Source organism: Panthera onca, chromosome B2, assembly GCF_046562875.1.
Source record: "Panthera onca isolate mPanOnc1 chromosome B2, mPanOnc1 haplotype 2, whole genome shotgun sequence".
NCBI lineage: Eukaryota > Metazoa > Chordata > Mammalia > Carnivora > Felidae > Panthera > Panthera onca.
In genome coordinates this window covers 54627690-54646630 of record NC_138343.1, presented here as the reverse complement: position 1 = coordinate 54646630, position 18941 = coordinate 54627690, and the positions used below count along the sequence as shown (strand labels likewise).

At 37.3% G+C, this 18941-nt stretch overlaps 1 protein-coding gene across 2 annotated transcripts in view; it reads right to left on the bottom strand.

Moving 5' to 3' along the window:
- PRIM2 (DNA primase subunit 2) overlaps positions 1-18941 on the bottom strand; it is a 349495-nt gene that overhangs the window by 47023 nt on the left and 283531 nt on the right. For both annotated transcript variants that reach the window (XM_060615833.3, XM_060615834.3), the window contains exon 12: positions 17895-17977. In XM_060615833.3, the coding sequence (XP_060471816.1) occupies positions 17895-17977 (83 nt within the window). The remainder of the gene's footprint in view (positions 1-17894; positions 17978-18941) is intronic.

Below are 18941 nucleotides of genomic sequence, written 5' to 3'. Positions count from 1 at the left end.
GCCTGGGTGGCTCCTTAGTCGGTTAAATGTCCAACTGTTGATTTTGGCTCAGATCATGATCTCATGGTTTATGCGATCAAGCCTCTGTTAGGCTCCGTGCTGGGTGTGGAGCCTGCTTAAGATTCTCTCTCTCTTTCTCTCTCTGTCTCTCTCTCTCTCTGTCTCTCTCTCTCTCTCTCTCAGGAAAAAAAAAAAAAAGGAAATCAAAGACTAAAATTATGAAAATCAGAAATGAAAGTAGGGACATTACTACTGACTTCCCTAAAATGAAAAGGATTATAAAGGAATTCTAGGTACAACTGTACATCAACCAATTAAATAACCTAGATGAAAAGGATAAATTCCTAGAAACACATAAATGTCCAAAACTGAGTCAAGAACATGTAGGAAATCTGAAGAAACCTATGACAGACAAAGAGTTTGAATCATTATTTAAAAAAACCTCTCAACAAAGAAAAGCCCAGTACCAGAGGGCTTCACTGGTCAATTCCACTAAACATTTAGAAAAGAATTTACACCAATCCTTTTCAAACTCTTCCAAAAATAGAAGAGGAGTCAACATTTTCTAACTCATTCTCTGAGATCAGCTTTACCCTGATAGTGAGGCCAAAGACATCATAAGAAAACTGCAAACAATATCCCTAATGAATACAGATGCAAAAACTTCAACAGAATACCAGCAAACTAAATCCAGCAGCACATTGAAAGTATTATAAACCATGTCCAAATCGGATTTATCCTAGTAATGCCAAGGTGGTTCAACATATGAATACCCATCAATGTAATAAATCACATTAACAAAATGAAGGACCAAAACCCCATGATCATTTCAATTGATGCTGAAAAAGCTTCTAACAACATCCAACACCTTTTCATGATTAAATACACATATATACATGTATCAACTAGGAATAGAAGAAAACTTCCTTAACATAAAAGGACACTTATGAAAAGCCTATAGGTAACCTCATAATCATGGTGAAATTTTGAAAGCCTTCCCCAGATCAAGAAAAGACAAGGATGCCCACTTTCACTGCTGCTATTCAACATGGTACTGCAAGTTCTAGTCAGAGTAATTAGGCAAGAAATAAATGGGATCCAAATGGAAACAAAAAGATAAAACTATAACCTCTTCACAGATGCCATGATTCTATATGCAGAAAAATCCTTAAAGAATCAAATTAAAATTGAAAAAAAACCTACTAGAACTAATAAGTGAATTCAGCAGAGCTGCAGGATACAACATAAAGAAATCAGTTGTATTTTTAGTACAAGCAATGAACAATCAGAAAATGGAAATTCCACTTACAATAGCATTCACAAGAATGAAATATCTAGCAATAAACTTAGCCAAGGAAGTGAAAGACATGTGTACTGAAAACTACAAAACAATGCTGAAAGTCATTAAAGACCTAAATAAATGGAAAGAAATCCCTCATTCATGGATTGAAAAATAATATTGTTAACATATCAATTCTATCCAAAGCTATCTATAGATTGAAAGCAATCTCTATGAAAGTTCCAAAGGCACAGATGGAGAAGACAATCTTCAAATTCATATGGAATTGCAAGGGACTCTAAATAGCCAAAATAATATTGAGTAAGAACAAAAACGCCAGAGGATTCAAAGTTTCTGATTTCAAAACTTACTACAAAGCTACATTAATCAAAAACGTGTCATACTGGCAAAGAGACAGACATACAGACCAATGCTACAAAATTGAGAGCCCAGAAATAAATCCATATAAACCCAATCCATGTCCAATTGAGTTCTGACAAGGGTGTAAGACCATTATAATGGGGGAATAGTCTTTTCCATAAGTAGTGCAGGGACAACTGGCTATCCACATGAAAAATAAAGTTGGACCCTTAGGCTATTATCACATGCAAAAATTGAATCAAATGGATTAATGGCCTAGATGTAAGAGCTAAAACTGTAAGATTTGTAACCAGAAAATATAGGTGTCAATGTAACACTGAATTTGGCAATGGACTTTCAGACATGACATCAAATCTACAAGTAATGGGGGTGTCTTGGTGGCTTGTCAGCTAAGCATCTGACTCTTGATTTCGGCTCAGGTCATCATCTCACAGTTTATGGGATTGAGCCCCTCATCAGGCTCTGTGCTGTCAGCTTGGGATTCTCCCCCACACTCTCTCTCAAAATAAACAAATAAACATAAAAAAACAAAAAAACAAAACCAAAAACACCAAACTACATGCAACAACAACAGAAGCAACAAAACCATACCGGATTTTCATTAAAATCATAAAGTCTTGTCCATCAAAAGACATTATTAAAAAAGTGTTGATCAAACAACCTAAAAGATGGGAGTAAATATTTGAACCCTGTTATAGAGTGAATGTTTTTGCCCCCCTCCCAAATGCATATGTTTAAATCTTAACCTCCAATGTGATGGTATTAGGAGATGGGGCCTTTGGTAGGTGATTACTGCCCTTATAAAAGATAGCCCAGAGAGCTCCTTCGCACTTCTGCTGTGTGAGGACACCATGAGAAGACAACCATCTATGAACCAGGAAAGCAGGGCCTCACCAGACACTGAATCTGTTGGCACCTTGATCTTGGAATTCCCAGGCTCCAGAACAGTGAGAAATCAATTTCCGTTGTTTATAAGCCATCTAGCCTACAGTGATTTGTTTTAACAGCAGCCCAAATGGACTAAGGCAGGAATCATATATCTGATAAGGGTCTAGAATCCAAGATATATAAAGAATTCTTAAACTCAATAATAAAAAGATAACTGAATTTAAAAATAGGCAAAAGACTTGAATAGACATTTCTCTAAAAAACATATACAAATGGCCAACAAGCACATGAAAAATACTCTAATTTATTAGTCATCAGGAAAATGTTAAATAAAAACACGATGAGGTACCACTTCTCACCTATTAGGACTGGGTTATGGACTGAACTGTGTGTCTCCTCCACAAAAGATATGCTGAAATCCCAATCCCCACCACCTCAGAATGTGACCGACAGAGAAAGGGTCTTTACAGATGTAATCAGATTAAAATGAAGTCATAAGGGTGAGTCCTAATCCATTATGACTGGTATCCCTATAAAAAGAGGAAACAAAGAACTCACAGAGGGAAGATGATGTGAAAACATATAGTAAGAACATCATGTGAAAACGCAGGCAGTGACTGGAGAGATGTGTCTTTAAGCCAGAGACTGCCAACAAACCACCAGAGACGAGCAGAGAGGCCTGGAATAGCTACTCCCTCAAGGCTCTCAGAAGGAACCAAACCTGCCAACGCCTGGATGTTGGCCTTCTGGCCTCTAGGACTGTGAGACAATGATTTTTTTTTTTAATCCACCCAATTTACCACCCAATTTATGGTACTTTGTTAAGCAGTCCTAGAAAACTAACATAGACAGCTATAATTATTTTTTAAAAGGGAAAGTAACTGTTGGCAAGGAAGTAGAGAAATCAGAACCTTCATAACATTGCTGGTGGGAATGTAAAACGATCCAGTCTCTGTGGAAAACCTCTTAACAATATCTCTTCAAGTTACACAGAATCACCTTATGACCCAGCAGTTCTACTTTTAGGTTTATCTCCCAAAGAACTCAAAGTATGTACTCAAATACCTATGAACGTATATGAACGTTCATAGCAGCTTTATTATACTATACAACCAAAAGGCAGAAACAACTTAAGTCTATCAACGGATGAATGGATAAATATGGTATAGATATGCACTGGAATATTATTTAGCCATAAAAGGAGGAAACTATTGATACATGCCACAACATGAACCTCAAAAATACACTATATGAAAGAAGCCAGATACAAAAGTCACATATTATGTGATTCCATTTACATGAAAAATCCAGAATAGGCAAATCCACAGAGACCGCTGGTTGCCAGGTGCTGGGGAGTGATTAATGAATAGAGTGTACTTTGGGGACGATAAAATGTTTGGAACATGACAGAGGTGGTAGTTGCACAACATTGTGAATATACTAAGTGCACTGAATTGTATACTTTAAAATTATTAATATGTTTATATTATGTGGATTTCACCTCAATAAAAAAAGTAACCAGGACTTTTGAAACGCTGTTACTTTCTACAATTTATACTTCATGAGTTATTCTTTATTCTCATCTTTGTTTCTTATTATTTGCCAGTGTTTAAATAATGCGTTAACCACATACACAAATTTAGGTACATAAAAATTCACTTCACATTAATGACCTTCCCTGAAAGAAACCAAAGAGAATCTCAACTGAATTTAAAGTAAAAAAAAAAAAAAAAAAAAAAAAAAAAAAGAATAAATAAATAAATAAGAAAAGAAAAATACTATACAGAAACAGAACAATGCAGTGGAGGCAGGATGAGCTTCAGGGCTAGATGAGGTATAAATCCTGCTCTTCTTGTATATTAGCTCTATGGTTTTGAGCAGCCTTTTATCTTTTCCAAACCTCAGCTTTCTTTTCTAGGAAAGGATACTACTCTGGCAAAATCAAACAAGATACAGTTTACTTGTGTAAAGCCCCTATCATAGTGTTAGACACAAAGAAGGCCAAAATATAAAAATAAAGTACTGTAGCTACAAATTGTACTGTGGCCAGTGACAAATCAGGCACAGAAGTCATTACTATATAATAAGAAAAAAACCACTAAGTAGTAAAAGAACTCCTAGATTACAACAAAAGATGTTAACTCAATTGTGGCATGTATTACAATGAACTATTACCTTTAGGTTAGCCTGTAGGCAGCAATTATTGTTTATTGATTCAGCTCTGTGAGAATTAAAGATATGCCATATGTGTTTTAGTATAGTAAAAAGACACTTTCCCCATTAAAATAGGATATAGCACACTATTATGGACACCAGTAAAAAAATATGAATATTTCATGTGTACCTTATCACAATAGAAAAAGAATATTTTCAGGAAAATAAAAGCATTTAAGATCAAAGACTTTATTCTCAATAGTTTGAATGCATATTCTTAAAATTTCTATATTTCGAAATATTAGTGTTTCATCATGAAACTGTAGTTTCTTTTTAAGCAAAATGAAAACTAAAATGCCAAAAACTCAGTAAGTTATCTAAATTAGGCAATAACTATGGATAGATATGGTTAACTGAACAAACTAACGAAGAATTGAAAGGATTATTACCTTGGTGGAAATTTTTAAAAGAAACATTATGGAAGGAAATTGACAATAAAATGCATACCGATACTTTAAGGAGAAAAAGGGAAAGTGCCAATAGAAAAATGGCCGGCACAGCTTGTAGACTTATATATTACTTATTCACTTGATCACCTGCTATGTACTACTGAGAGATAATTTTCCAGGGGTCTCAAATTTCTGGACATTTTGCAAGCAGAGAAAACAATGGGTTTTGCTCCAGATCACTTTTCAAGGATGTGCATATAATGAACAGCTTTAGAAGATACAGTACCTTCCACTGAATGAAAGAGGAGACATGCTACTACTGTCCACTGTAAAAGATTCAGATTCCCTACACTCAGGATTTTTCTCTTCCAACATAACCCATGGTAAATGCCAGTGGTACCTGGCCTTCTTCATGTCGCTCTCTGGGAATGGTGCAAGAAAGTGCTGATATACTACAACTACTGCTACAACTTTCATGCCTTCTGCCATCACCCATGAACTAAGTAACTAAGTGGGGCAAAATCTTAGACCTTTCACAATTCTTTTTTTTTTCCCCCCAATGTTTATTCATTTTTGAGAGACAGAGAGACACAGAGCATGAGCAGGGGAGGGGCAGAGAGAGAGAGAGAGAGAGAGAGAGAGAGAGAGAGAGAGGGAGACACAGAATCCGAAGCAGGCTCCAGGCTCTGAGCTGTCAGCACAGAGCCCAACACGGGGCTTGAACCCACAAACCGTGAGATCATGACTTGAGCTGAAGTTAGACGGTTAACCGACTGAGCCACCCAGGCACCCCTAGACGTTTCACAGTTTTTAACCATGGACGAGATACTGTGGGAGGTCTGTAAGGACAGAGGGATAAATGTTAAAATCTCACACCCGAAGATGTCACAGTCATCTATTACCACTTCTTTTGTCATCTATCCATGAGGCACATTATCACTTAACTTAAACTTCATATTTAACATGAAACTTTTTTTTTAACCTTGAATCAAGTAACACATGTGGAACTGAAGAAAAAAATTTAAGTACACAGTATGGCTAATAATTAACGTCAACAGCTTCCACATCACATTTCTTTCCTGCCTGGTCTGCCCCCAAGAAGCAATTTCTAACCATTTCCACTTGGAGCTATAGTAACATCTTTGGAGAAGATGTTACCTACATAATTCTAAATTACATGCTGACACTTTGAGTTCTTTATTTAAAAGATGAATATTTGGCTTACTTATGCTATTTCTGTCTTTTTCAATCAAAAAAATTTAATGTATAATTTTCATGCAATTAAATATACCCCTTTCAGTGCATAGTTTTGTAAAACTAGACAAACTCAGTCATGCTATCCCACTACAATCAAGACAAAACATTTCCATCACCCAAAAGTATTTCCTTATCTGTTTCTAACTAATACCTGGGCCCTGCTCCCAGCAATCTGTTTTCTATACCTATACATTTCTTTTTCAGAATATAACATAAAAGGAATCACATAGTATGGCCTCTTTCACTTAGCATGATATGTGCTATTGGGTCTACCAGTAGTTTGTTCTCTTTTTACTGCTGAGTAATATTCCATTGTATGACTATACCACAATCTGTTTATTCAGCCACACACTGAAGAACAACTGGGTTGTTACTAGTTTTGGCAAGTAGAATAAGCAACTACAAACATTTATATACAAGTTTTTGTGTGGACTTACACTTTTATCTCAAAGGTATAAATAGCAGTGGTAATACCTAGGTCATACAGCATAAGAAACTATCAAGCTGCTTTTCACAATGGCTCTACCACTGGATTTCCTCCAGCAGTGTATCAAACTTTCAGTCATTCTATATCCTCACTAGCATTTGGAATTATCAATTTTTTAAATTTACTTGACATATAGTGTTCACTGTAATTTTAAACTGCATTTCCCTAATACCCGATAGTGAGTTTTTTTTCATGTGCTCATCTTCCATGGATTTGATACAATATCTGTTCAAACTTTTTATTCATTAAAAATAATTTTCTGGGGCACCTGGGTGGCTCAGTCGGTTAGGCATCCAACTTCAGCTCAGGTCATGATCTCATGGTTCGTGGGTTCAAGCCCTGTGTTGGGCTCTGTGCTGACAGCTCAGAGCCTGGAGCCTGCTTCAGATTCTGTTCTCCCTCTCTCTCTGCCCCTCCCTCGCTCATGCTCTGTTTCTGTCTCTAAAAAATGAATAAATGTTAAAAAAATAAAAATAAAAATTGAGTTTCTGATCACTGAGTTTTGAGAGTTCTTTATATCTTTTTTCAAATTCTAATTTAGAGACAGAGAGCACGAGCAGGGGAAATGGGCAAGGGAAAGAGAGGGAGCTCAGTGTGGAGCCCAATGTGGGATCCAATCCCATGACCCTCAGATCATGACCCAAGTCGAAATCAAGAGTTGGATCCTCAACTGACTGAAACACCCAGGTGCCCCAAGAGTTCTTTATATCTTTATACGTTCTGGATACAAATTATTTTTTGAAATGTGTGACTTACAAATATTTTCTTCCAGTCTATGGCTTATTTTATTCTCAATGTCTTTACAGAATAAGAGTTTTAAATTTGACAAAGTATGATCTATCAATATTTTTCTTTCATTGAACATACCAAACCCAAGGTCGAGAGTTTACATTTTACATTTAGGGCTATAATCCACTTCAATTTAATTTTTATATAAGATTTGAGGTATGTGTCCAGGTTCTATTTTTTGCATATGGACATTCAATTGTTCTACAACAACTTATTGAAAAGATCATCCTTTTCCTATTGAATTGGTTGCCCATTGGCTCAGTGCGTTAAGCTGCTGACTCTTGATTTTGGCTCAGGTCATGATCTCACAGTTCATGGGTTTGAGTTCCACATCAGGCTCTGCACTGACACTATGGAGCCTGCTTAAGATTCTCTCTCTCCCTCTTTCTGTCCCTCCCCCACTCACTCTCTTTCTCAAAATAAATAAAACTGAACTTAAAAAAAATCTGGTTGCCATTTACAGGGCACCTGGGTGGCTCAGCCTGTTAAGCTTCCGACCTTGGCTCAGGTCATTATCTCAGTGTTCAAGAGTTTGAGTGCTGTTATCAGGCTCCATGCTCAAAGTGCAGAGCCTGCTTGGAATTCTCTCTCTCCCAGTTGCATGCACGCTCTCTCGCTCTCTCTCTCTCTCTCTCTCTCAAATAATAAACAAACTTTAAAAAAATCAGTTGCCCATTTTTAAATATGTGGGTCTATTTCTGGACTTTTAATTTTTCCCAGTTTATCTCTATGTTTATCATTTCTCTGATATCACATTGTTTTGATTAGAGCAGTTTTCAAATAAATCTTGAAATCATGTAGTAGGGGGACAGGTGAGAGATAAATGCAGGCTGCCCATTCTCTTTGGCTTTATTCTGTTGTTCAACTGCTGTTTTCTGAAGCTTGAGTATCAAGCTCATTCAAAAAGGGAGAAATGTGATCCTATAAATGTACTTTTTTTTAAAAAGTAGGTGATGCCCCAGCAATAAATAGCACTACTAAGAATATGTAAGTGATGAACCATGGGAATCTACTCCCGAAGCTAAGAGCACACTGTATACATTGTATGGTAGCTAACTTGACAATAAATTGCATTAAAAAAAAAAAAAAAGTAGGTGATGCCATGTAAGTCACAATGATCTCTTTTCTGATCATCAAGATTCTGATTATTAGCATCTAGGTATTTTTTATAGTGGAAGGTATCTTTCTCAAGTAGTTCTCCGAAATAAGAGTAGCTACATTGAGTTTTACCTTACATGCATTTTAATGTTTCTCTTTACTTTTTTTCCAATATTTTAAAGTGCACTTGGAGTTTTTAAGATCTAATTTGCACTCATGCCAACCTGTAACTGAGCATTCATCAAAATGTTTTACATGGATTTTTCATTCATCAACTTTTTGCCCTTTAGAACACAGTCTCCCAGCTGCTTCATTCTACTGAGATCCACTCAAAAAAGACATCAATTGAAAGCAAAATATTATTTACAGCTTGCCCACATGCACTATACATCTGTGTTCATCTCAGATAAAAGGTTACCATGCAAGTCCAAAGGCTGATGTGGAAATTACTAGTCAGCTTCAACTCAGTAAAGGATCTGCTTAGAGACTGAGGGTAAATGGAGGAATGCAATGGAGTCAAAAGCAAAACATGTACAAACATAGTGTAGGAGTGCTGACCCTAGTGACTCCATCTTTGGCCCACCACCTTGTCCATGTCCACATGATGACCTCCCTAAGTGCTACATGTTTCAGGCCCCTTGGAGGTTAAAGTATTCCATGACCAGAACACAGGAAGGATTGTTCTGGTCTTTCTTAAATCTGATTAGGTAACAATTAGAAATAACATAGTTTCTCCCCCTTCCTGACTCACAGATGGCCACACGAGTTCTGTTAAATGTTAGCTATCAATTAGGTAAGTGTATGTAGATCCTCTGACTGCACAACAGAGCCCTCCAGTGTCCCCTTACTCTATAAAATCATGGACTGAAGTCTGGACTCTGAGGAAAACAGCTGTTCAGCTGTCCAGATCACTGCCTGTTCAATCCCGTCAGTAAGTTACCCTGAAAAAAAACTCTGTGTAAACTGAATGGAGTTGCCTCTTTAGTTTCTCGGTCTCAAACTGCCTTCTCAGTTTGGGGGATACTTTACTGTCCTTCCTCCTCTTTCCAACACATAGTTATTACTATTAAATAAAAATAGTGATATTCTCAATAGACACAGTAATTGCCTGTATTTTTAAAAAAGTGATTCTTTATGATGGCTAAAAAAGACTTTAGTTAATTCTTTTTCTAGAATCCCTATCAAGTTTACTGTCAACAGTTCCCAACCTTTCCTACATCCAGAACACCATTCTTAACCTCTACTCTAAGCTAATAACCAGACCTTTTCCTTTGCAAGTTAGAGTTAAGGCCTCTTAATCCACTCCACCAATTTCCCTTTGTTCTACACCTCTACATTTTCCTCTATATTCCCAAATGGGCAGAAAGATATGCCTTTTTCTGTCACTATCCTTTTGTGCAAGTATACAGACTCCTTTCTTCAAGATTTTCACAAGATTTTTTCTCACAAGATTTTCACTTGTGTCACTGAATTCCCATGTGGCTCTTTCTGCACCCCTCCAAGCACAACCTAGCATCCAACTCATACAAAAACTATGCCCACTTATTTCTCCAACATTTTTTTTTAAAGCAGCTACCAAGTGCAAACTCACTGAATTACTATGAGAGATAAAGTTAAAAAAAAATCTAATCTTCGTTTCAGGAAACTTACAAGTTAGAGGGGAAGAGGAACAGTTAAATAATTATAATCTTGTGTAATAAGTTTAAGAGCAAAGGCATGTAACAATATAGTCATAAAGGAAAGAAAAGTTAATTTTGCTTAATTCAAGAGGGATTATCTTTTTAAAAGTATTTTTATCAAGATTACCCTCAAGATACAAACAGGTTCAGATCTCCTCTAAACCATCACAAGATGTTTAAACTAGTATCACCCTGTCATCCCTTTCACCAGCACATTTCTTGAAAAGGCCACTTATATCACTATCTACAAATCCAATGTGCTGTCTATCATTCACTTACCTTCTAAGCAAATGTGTTCTGGCTTTTGATTTCTACCACGACAATGACACCTTTCACCAAATCGAAATTGGGTAACCCACTCAACACACCCAGTCACCACCTTTTCTCAGTCCCCCTCTCTCTGCTATGAAGGACACCTGTGGACCCTCTCCTCAAAATTCTTGGTGACTTGTATGATACTTCATTTCCCTAATGTATTCCCCCTTCTCTCCCTTTTTTGTTCAGTCTTTCCGATTCTGCTTCCCTCTGCTGACAAAAGGGAAGTGTTAGCCAAGCCTCCATTTTAAGACATGGTTTTTGACTCTCTACCCCCTTTTTCCATTACTTTGTTCTCCCTTTCTCCTCCAACCCACCACCCCCTGCCACCACACACACACAACACACAAAACTCATGATAATCACCCTCAAGTAAACTGGAGCTGAGAGAGGGGAAAAAACAAAACAAAACAAAACAGAACAAAACCCATGGATTCAGAAGGCCTGGCTTTAATTCTGGTTCTATCACTGACCTATTAGCTGCATACCCATGGCATGTCACATCCTATGTGGCTCTATAAAAGTGAATAGCTTCCTAATGTCTCCTCAAACCCTACAGTTCTACATTTCTAACTGGGAAGAACCTCAAATTTCCACTTTTTTTTTTTCAATTTTTTTTTCAACGTTTTTTATTTTATTTTTGGGACAGAGAGAGACAGAGCATGAACGGGGGAGGGGCAGAGAGAGAGGGAGACACAGAATCGGAAACAGGCTCCAGGCTCCGAGCCATCAGCCCAGAGCCTGACGTGGGGCTCGAACTCACGGACTGTGAGATCGTGACCTGGCTGAAGTCGGACGCTTAACCGACTGCGCCACCCAGGAGCCCCTCAAATTTCCACTTTTAACTTCTCTAATGAAGCACAAATCTACATTCTGTCTGCCATTTAAATATCCCACCTCTAAACCTAATCTCACAAACCTATTTACTTCTCTCGTCTATTAATGTTTATGTATTAGCACTTCCATTATCTTAAGCTTCAAATCCTAATAATCTATATACTTACTGCTTTTTATTCTTGCGTCCTTTTTTTAAATTTTTTTTAATGTTTATTTATTTTTGAGAGAGACAGACAGAGCACGAGTGGGGGAGGGGCAAGGAGAGGGAGACACAGAATCTTAAGCAGGATCCAGGCTCTGAGCTGTCAGCACAGAGCCCGATGTGGGGCTTGAACCCACATACCGTGAGATCATGACCTGAGCTGAAGTCGGACTCTTAACCAAATGAGCCACCCAAGTGCCCCTGCATTCTCTTCTTTTAATTCCCACTCCCCATTCTCAACTCCTGACCCAGGCATAATTCAAAGAGTAGATCTTCCAGAGGTTGGAAGGTGGCAGCGGAGTAGGAGGACCCTAGGCTCATCTTGTCCCATGACTATAACTAGATAACTATCAAATCATCTTAAATACCCCAGAAATTGACCTGAAGATGGAAAGAACAAACTCTACAACTAAACGTAGAGAAACAGTGGCCACTTCAGTGGAGAGGGAGCTGCAGTTGCCGTAGAAGGGCAAGAGACAGACTACCTCACAGGGCAGCTCAGGGGAAAAGGAATCACCAAAGCAATTGGCTTGGAAAGTGAGAGGGAATGAATTTCATAAATTCTTGCAACCAGTAGGGCTTAAAGCCTAGAGTTTTAAAGGTCAGCAGGCTTGGCTCTGGGAGAACTTGGAGGGCACTGGCACTGCTCTCTGAAAAAAGGCAGGGAAAACAGCCTAGGAACATACAGCCTGGAAACAACGATCTGAAGTGTGCCTAAGCACATAGTGGGGAGGTTATTTACTTATTTCAGAGCATAGCCCAGAGAGACAGTGTTCACAGAGAGATCCCTCTGGGAACAAAAGAAAATGCGGGTGCCATTTCCCTCCCCTGACCCTCAGCATAAGCACAGAGCCACCTATGGGAAGCCGTGCGGCACCAACATTTGCTACCTAACTTGCTTATATCAAGCCCTGCCCCCCCCCCCACCCCACACAATGGTGGAATCACCCTTTCCACTCACCTTGCCTCAGTCTCAGAGCTCAGATCCCCTTTTCCCAAGAAGACTAGCCCAAACACCTGTTCACACCACATCTCCTCACTTGGGAGTTTTGCAGAGCCTTGGTTCTGGTGACATTGGAAGTAGGTCTCATTTCATGCACAGACCACAACACATCTAGCTAAAATATGTCACCTTCAGGAAAGGGATGAAATGCTACTCACAAAAGGCAAAGAGAGCCTTTGTAGATAACTTGCCAGAAAGATTAGGCCAGGACAAAACAGCAGATTGCACGCAGTACACACTGGAGACACTCCCAGAAGCATCAGGCTGGGGGGAACAGGGATCACTACAAGGCAAGGAAGAACAGGACCACTTTTTCATAAGGGCATTACCCTCAAGAACAGGAGACATAGCTGACTTTCCAAACACAGAGAAAGAGGTACAGAGACTTAGTCAAAATGAGGAGACAAAGAAATGTATCCCAAATGAAGTAAAAGGACAAAGCCACACCCAAATACCTAAGTGAAACAGATATAAGTAACATAACTCATAGAGAATTTAAAATAATGGTAATAAGGATACTCAGTGGAAGACATGAATGAGACCCTTCACACAAAGATAAGAAATAACATAGCAGAAAAAAAGGGTATGATACACAAAATGAGAAACATGCTTAATGAACAGCAGGCTAGAAGCAGAGAAATGAATTAATGACCTAGAAGACAGTGATGGAAAGTAATCAAAATGAACAAGAGGAAAAAAAAGAATTCTGCAAAACAAGAATAGACGTAGGGAAGTCAGTGACTCCATCAAACATAGTAACATTTGTATTATAGGAGTCCCAGAAGAATAGAGAGAAAGGGGGCAGAAACTTTATTTCAAGAGATAATAGCTGAAAACTTTCCTAAAGTGGGGAAGGAAACAGATATCCAGATCTAAGAGTCAAAGAGTACTCTCATCAAAATCAACAAAAGCAGACTGACACCAAGATATATTGTAATGAAATAGCAAAATGTACCGATAAAGAAAAAAAAATTAAAAGCAGTAAGACAAAAGAAGGTAATAACTTCCAAGGGAAAATCCATAAGGCTAGCAGATTATTTTTAACAGAACCTTTCCAAGCCAGACGGGAGTGGCATGATATATTCAAAGTGATGAATGGGAAAAACCGCAGCCAAAATACTCTATCCAGCAAAGCTATCATTTAGAATAGAAGGAGAAATAAAGAGTTTCCCAGACAAATAAAACCTAAAGTAGTTCATGGCCACTAAACCAGTCCTTCAAGAAATATTAAGGGGACATTTTGGAAAGGAGAGACCAGAAGTGACAATATAAAGGTAGGAAACCCAAAAGCAGTACAAATGAGTATTTCTATAAAAAATCAGTCAAGGAACTCGCAAAATAATAGAATATAAAATATAACAACAGTGGGGAGGAGAAGAGTAAAGAGTAAAACTTTCACTATTGGCAGATTACATGATACTGAATATAGAAATTTTGAGACTCCACCAAAAAACCCCTAGAATTGATAAAAGAATTAAGTAAAATCACAGGATAAAAAAAAAAAATCAATGTACAGAAATCTACTGCATTTCTACACACCAATAATGAAGCAGCAGAAACAGAAATTATGAAAACAGTATCTTTTACAATTGTACCAAAAGTAATGAGATATTTGGGAATAAACTGAACCAAAGAAGTGAAAGATCTGTACTCTGAAAGCTCTAAGACACTGATGAAAGAAAGTGAAAATGACACAAAAACATGGAAAGACAAGCCATGCTCATAGACTGGAATAGCAAATACTGTTAAAATATCTTTACTGCAATCTACACATTTAATGCAATCCCTATCTAAATACCATCAGGATTTCTCATAGAACTAGAACAATCCTAAAATTTGTATGGAACCACGAAAGTCCCTGAATAGCCAAAGCAATCTTGAAAAAGCAAAGCAAAGATGACAGCATTATAATTTCACACTTCAAGTTATATTACAGAGCTGTAATAATCAAAACAGTATGGTACTCACATAAAAATAGACACATAGATCAATGGAACAGAATAGGAAGCCCAGAAAAAAAAAAAAAAAACAACCTACAATTACATGGTCAATTAATTTTTGATAAAGCAAGAAAGAATATCCAAAGGGAAAAAAGAAAATCTCTTCAACAAATGGTGCTGGGGAAAATCAGACAGCAACATGCAAAAAATGAAACTAAACCATTTTCTTACACCAAACACACACACACACACACACACACAAAATCAAAGTGGAGTAAAACCTAAATGTAAGACCTGAAACCATAAAAATCCTAGAAGAGAACACAGGCAATAACCTCTTTGACATCAGTTGTAGCAACTTCTTTCTAGATGTCTCCTGAGGCAAGGGGAACAAAAGTAAAAATAACTACTAGGACCAAATCAAAAAGAAAAGTTTCTCAATTAAGCATCCGACTCTTGATTTTGGTTCAAGTCATGATCTCAGGGTTGTGAGACCAAGCCCTACATCAGGCTCAGCGCTGGGCATGAAGCCTGTTTAGGATTCTCTTTCCCCCTCTCTCTGCCCTTCCCCCACTTGCATGCACATTCACACGTGCACTCTCTCAAAATAAATAATAACAAAATGAAAAGTTTCTATATGATGAAGGAAATAATAAAATTAAAAGGCAAACTATAGAATGGGAATAGATATTTGCAATAACATATCCAATAAAGGGTTAGTATCTAAAATATATGAAGAACTTATAAAACTCAACACCCAAAGAACATATAATCCAATTAAAAATGGGCAGGGGTGCCTGGGTGACTTGGTTAAGCATCTGACTTTGGCCTAGGTCATGATCTCACCATTCCTGAGTTTGAGCCCTGTGTCGGGCTCTGTGTGGAGAGCTCAGAGCCTGTTTCAGATTCTGTGTCTCCCTCTCTCTCTGCCCCTCCCCTGCTCATGCCCTGTCTCTCTCAAAAATAAATTAAACAATGGGAAAAAAAAAAAAAAAGGGCAGAAGACTTGAAGAGACACAGCTCCAAAAAAGACATACAGATGGCCAACAGACACATGAAAAGATGTTTACCTCATCACTTACCATCACGGAAATGCAAATCAAAACTACAATATCACCTCTCACCCATCAGAATGGCAAAAATCAACAAAAGAAACAACGTGTTGGTAAGGATATGTAGAAAAAGGAACCTTTGTGCACTGCTGTTGGGAATGCAAGTTGGTGCAGCCTCTGTGGAAAATAGTATGGAGGTTCCTCAAAATGTTAAAAAAAAAAAAGATCTACCTTATGATCCAGCAATCACACTACCGGGTATTTACCCACAGAATACAAACTATGAAGTCAAAAGCATAATTGCACCCCCATGTTTATAGGAGCATTATTTACAAGAGCCAAGATATGGAAACAGCCAAAGTGTCCATCAATGGATGGATGAATGGATAAAGAAGATGTGGTATATACACATATACAATGGAATATTACTCAACCACAAAAAAAAAAAAAAAAATGAAATCTTGCCATTTGCAACAACATGGATGGAGTATAGAGTATAATGCTACATGAAATAAGCCAGTCAGAGAAAGACAAATCCCATATGATTTCACTCATATGTGGAATTTAAGAAACAAAACAAATGAACAGAGAAAAAAGAGAGACAAAGCAAGAAACAGACTCTTAATTACAAAGAAAAAATTCATGGTTACCAGAGGGGAGGGGTGGATGAATGGTTTATTAAATAAGTGATGAGGATTAAGGGGTGTACTTGTTCTGATGAGCACAGGGTGATGTATGGAAGTGCTGAATCACTATATTGTACACCTGAAGCTAGTACTACACTCTATGTTAACTAACTGGAATTAAAATAAAAACTGGAAAAAATAAAACAAAACAAAAAAACAACGGAGTATCTCTTCCAGATAGTGTTCCTTGGCCTCCCCTATTTGGTTATATATAGGCCGCCCTCTTCAGAAGATCTAAGACATTCTATGTGTACATCTCTCATAACACTTGGCATGTTTTCTTCCAGACTCTGGTTCTGTAGGAGCAGGATTTATACGATTCTTTGCATTTCAAAACAGCACTTTGACCACTGCCTTACCCAGAGAACCACAAAACTCTCAAGATCTGAAATAAGTTAAATTCAAAGTTTGGACATAGTGAAAAAGTAGAGTTTTGTACAGTAATTAAGAAAAAATAATTAAGGACATATAATGATTTGAATGTCACAGCTCTAAAACATGTACTGTTCTTCTTAAACTAAGGAAGCAGATACTCCTCCTGAACTTCAAATCCCAAGTCAATTCAAAAGCACATAGAGATAGCAGCCTTTGCAATGTCACAATATTTTTTAAAGCACATTTACTAAATTACTCTTAAATATTTGGTTTTACATTTGAACATTTCTTTTTTTATCTCAATTATTTACCAAAGTATTTTTGATAGATTATTCAACCCTATGAACTACCATTAGAAGTGTAAATTTTTTTTTAATGTTTACTTAATTTTGAGAGAGAGACAGAGAACATGAGCAGGGAAGGGGCAGGGAGAGAGAAGGGAACAGAGAATCCGAAGCAGGCTCTGTGCTGAAAGCAGAGAGCCCAAAGTGGGGCTTGAACTCACGAACCAGGAGATCATGACCTGAGCTGAAGTCAAGCTTAACTGACTTAGTCACCCAGACGCCCTTAGAAGTATAGCTTTAACATGGTAAGAGTTGATGCCAATCAGAATATTAGCCACTATATTATATCTGCTTTAACCTATAAGCAGCACAGAAAATTTCCCAAAAATACGATGCCATTACTTTTCAGCTTTGTTAATAACCTTCAATGTATTCCTCTAAAAATTTATTTTTTTAAAAATACTCCTAATTGAGAAAATAAAACAAATTGAGAGAAAAAAGGTTTCCAGCTTCCTTTCTTACCAAGAAAAATAAGACTGCAGCCTGGCAGATAGGAGAACTAGAATTTCCAAGGAATCTAAGCCAGGCAAGTCAAAGCTTTAGCTTACTTCATGCAGAAGACAGGATGTGTGGTGTGAGCCCTGACAAGCAGTACAAAGCGCCACTGCAAGAACAGTAAGTGAAACTCAGCGACTGTCTGACTCCTCATTACTGAGGATGTGCGCAGCGTCTGACCTACCTGGCTTATCCCGTCGGGAGAGATCTTGTATGACTGCAACTTCTGCTTCAGCAGCTCTGGATCACTGTGACGGAATGGGCACCCTGACAACGAAAAACAAGCCAGCACACCAACAAGGTTATTTACCCGGGACTTAGTACAATACCACACTCGAGAGACTGTCTAAGCTCCCCTTAATTGTCTAACAGCTTATTAATAAAAAAGTTAATTGCCCATGGGTGCAACTATTTTCCTCTCTTTATCTAAATGACGATTTAGTTGTACGGTTATCAGGACACTACAGGCTCAAGAGTTACATAAAACATTACAGCATTCTCAGGCAAAGTTGCCCATTCGCTAGGAAGAGGAAACGGTTTTAATTATGCTACTTGCTAACAAGTAGAGATAACCACAAGGTAGCTATAAAACAGTTTATCTGGAAACTTTATACAATCTCACATTTTATTCTTATTTTTAAAAATTACATTAAAAGACTATGAGAAGATAATGTAAACAAAAGGAAAAATGTACAATCTCCAAAAAATATAAAAATCTCACATCATTTTCAGATGTAAATTTTATGTCTATTTCCCACAAAGTAAAATCCATACAAATTTAACAGGAACCACAGATGGGAATGAGACGGACAAATGAGAAAGTGTTTCACAGAAAAATAACTTTTGTAGATACACGTCATCTCTGTATTATTTCATGAGATGAGTAACGCAATAATAATGATGAACTACTAAAGTATTTGCATAAATAAGAACACAGAAGAAATGAAATGTAAAAACTGTATTATAAGGACAAAAATCTAGAAAATTTCATATATTTTAATAAGAAACAGCAATATAAATGAAAATACTTATTTTAAAATTTAATTTTGGAAGGCAGATTACTTTTTTTTTTTAAGTATACAGATGATGGATCTATAAGTTAATTAGAAACAATTATGCATTTTTAACAAAAGCAATGGGAAATGGGTTATAGCAAAAACAGGAAAGGGCCTAGATGCCAAACAAACACGTTTACCAAAAATCTTAACTATAAAAAACATCCACTAACCCT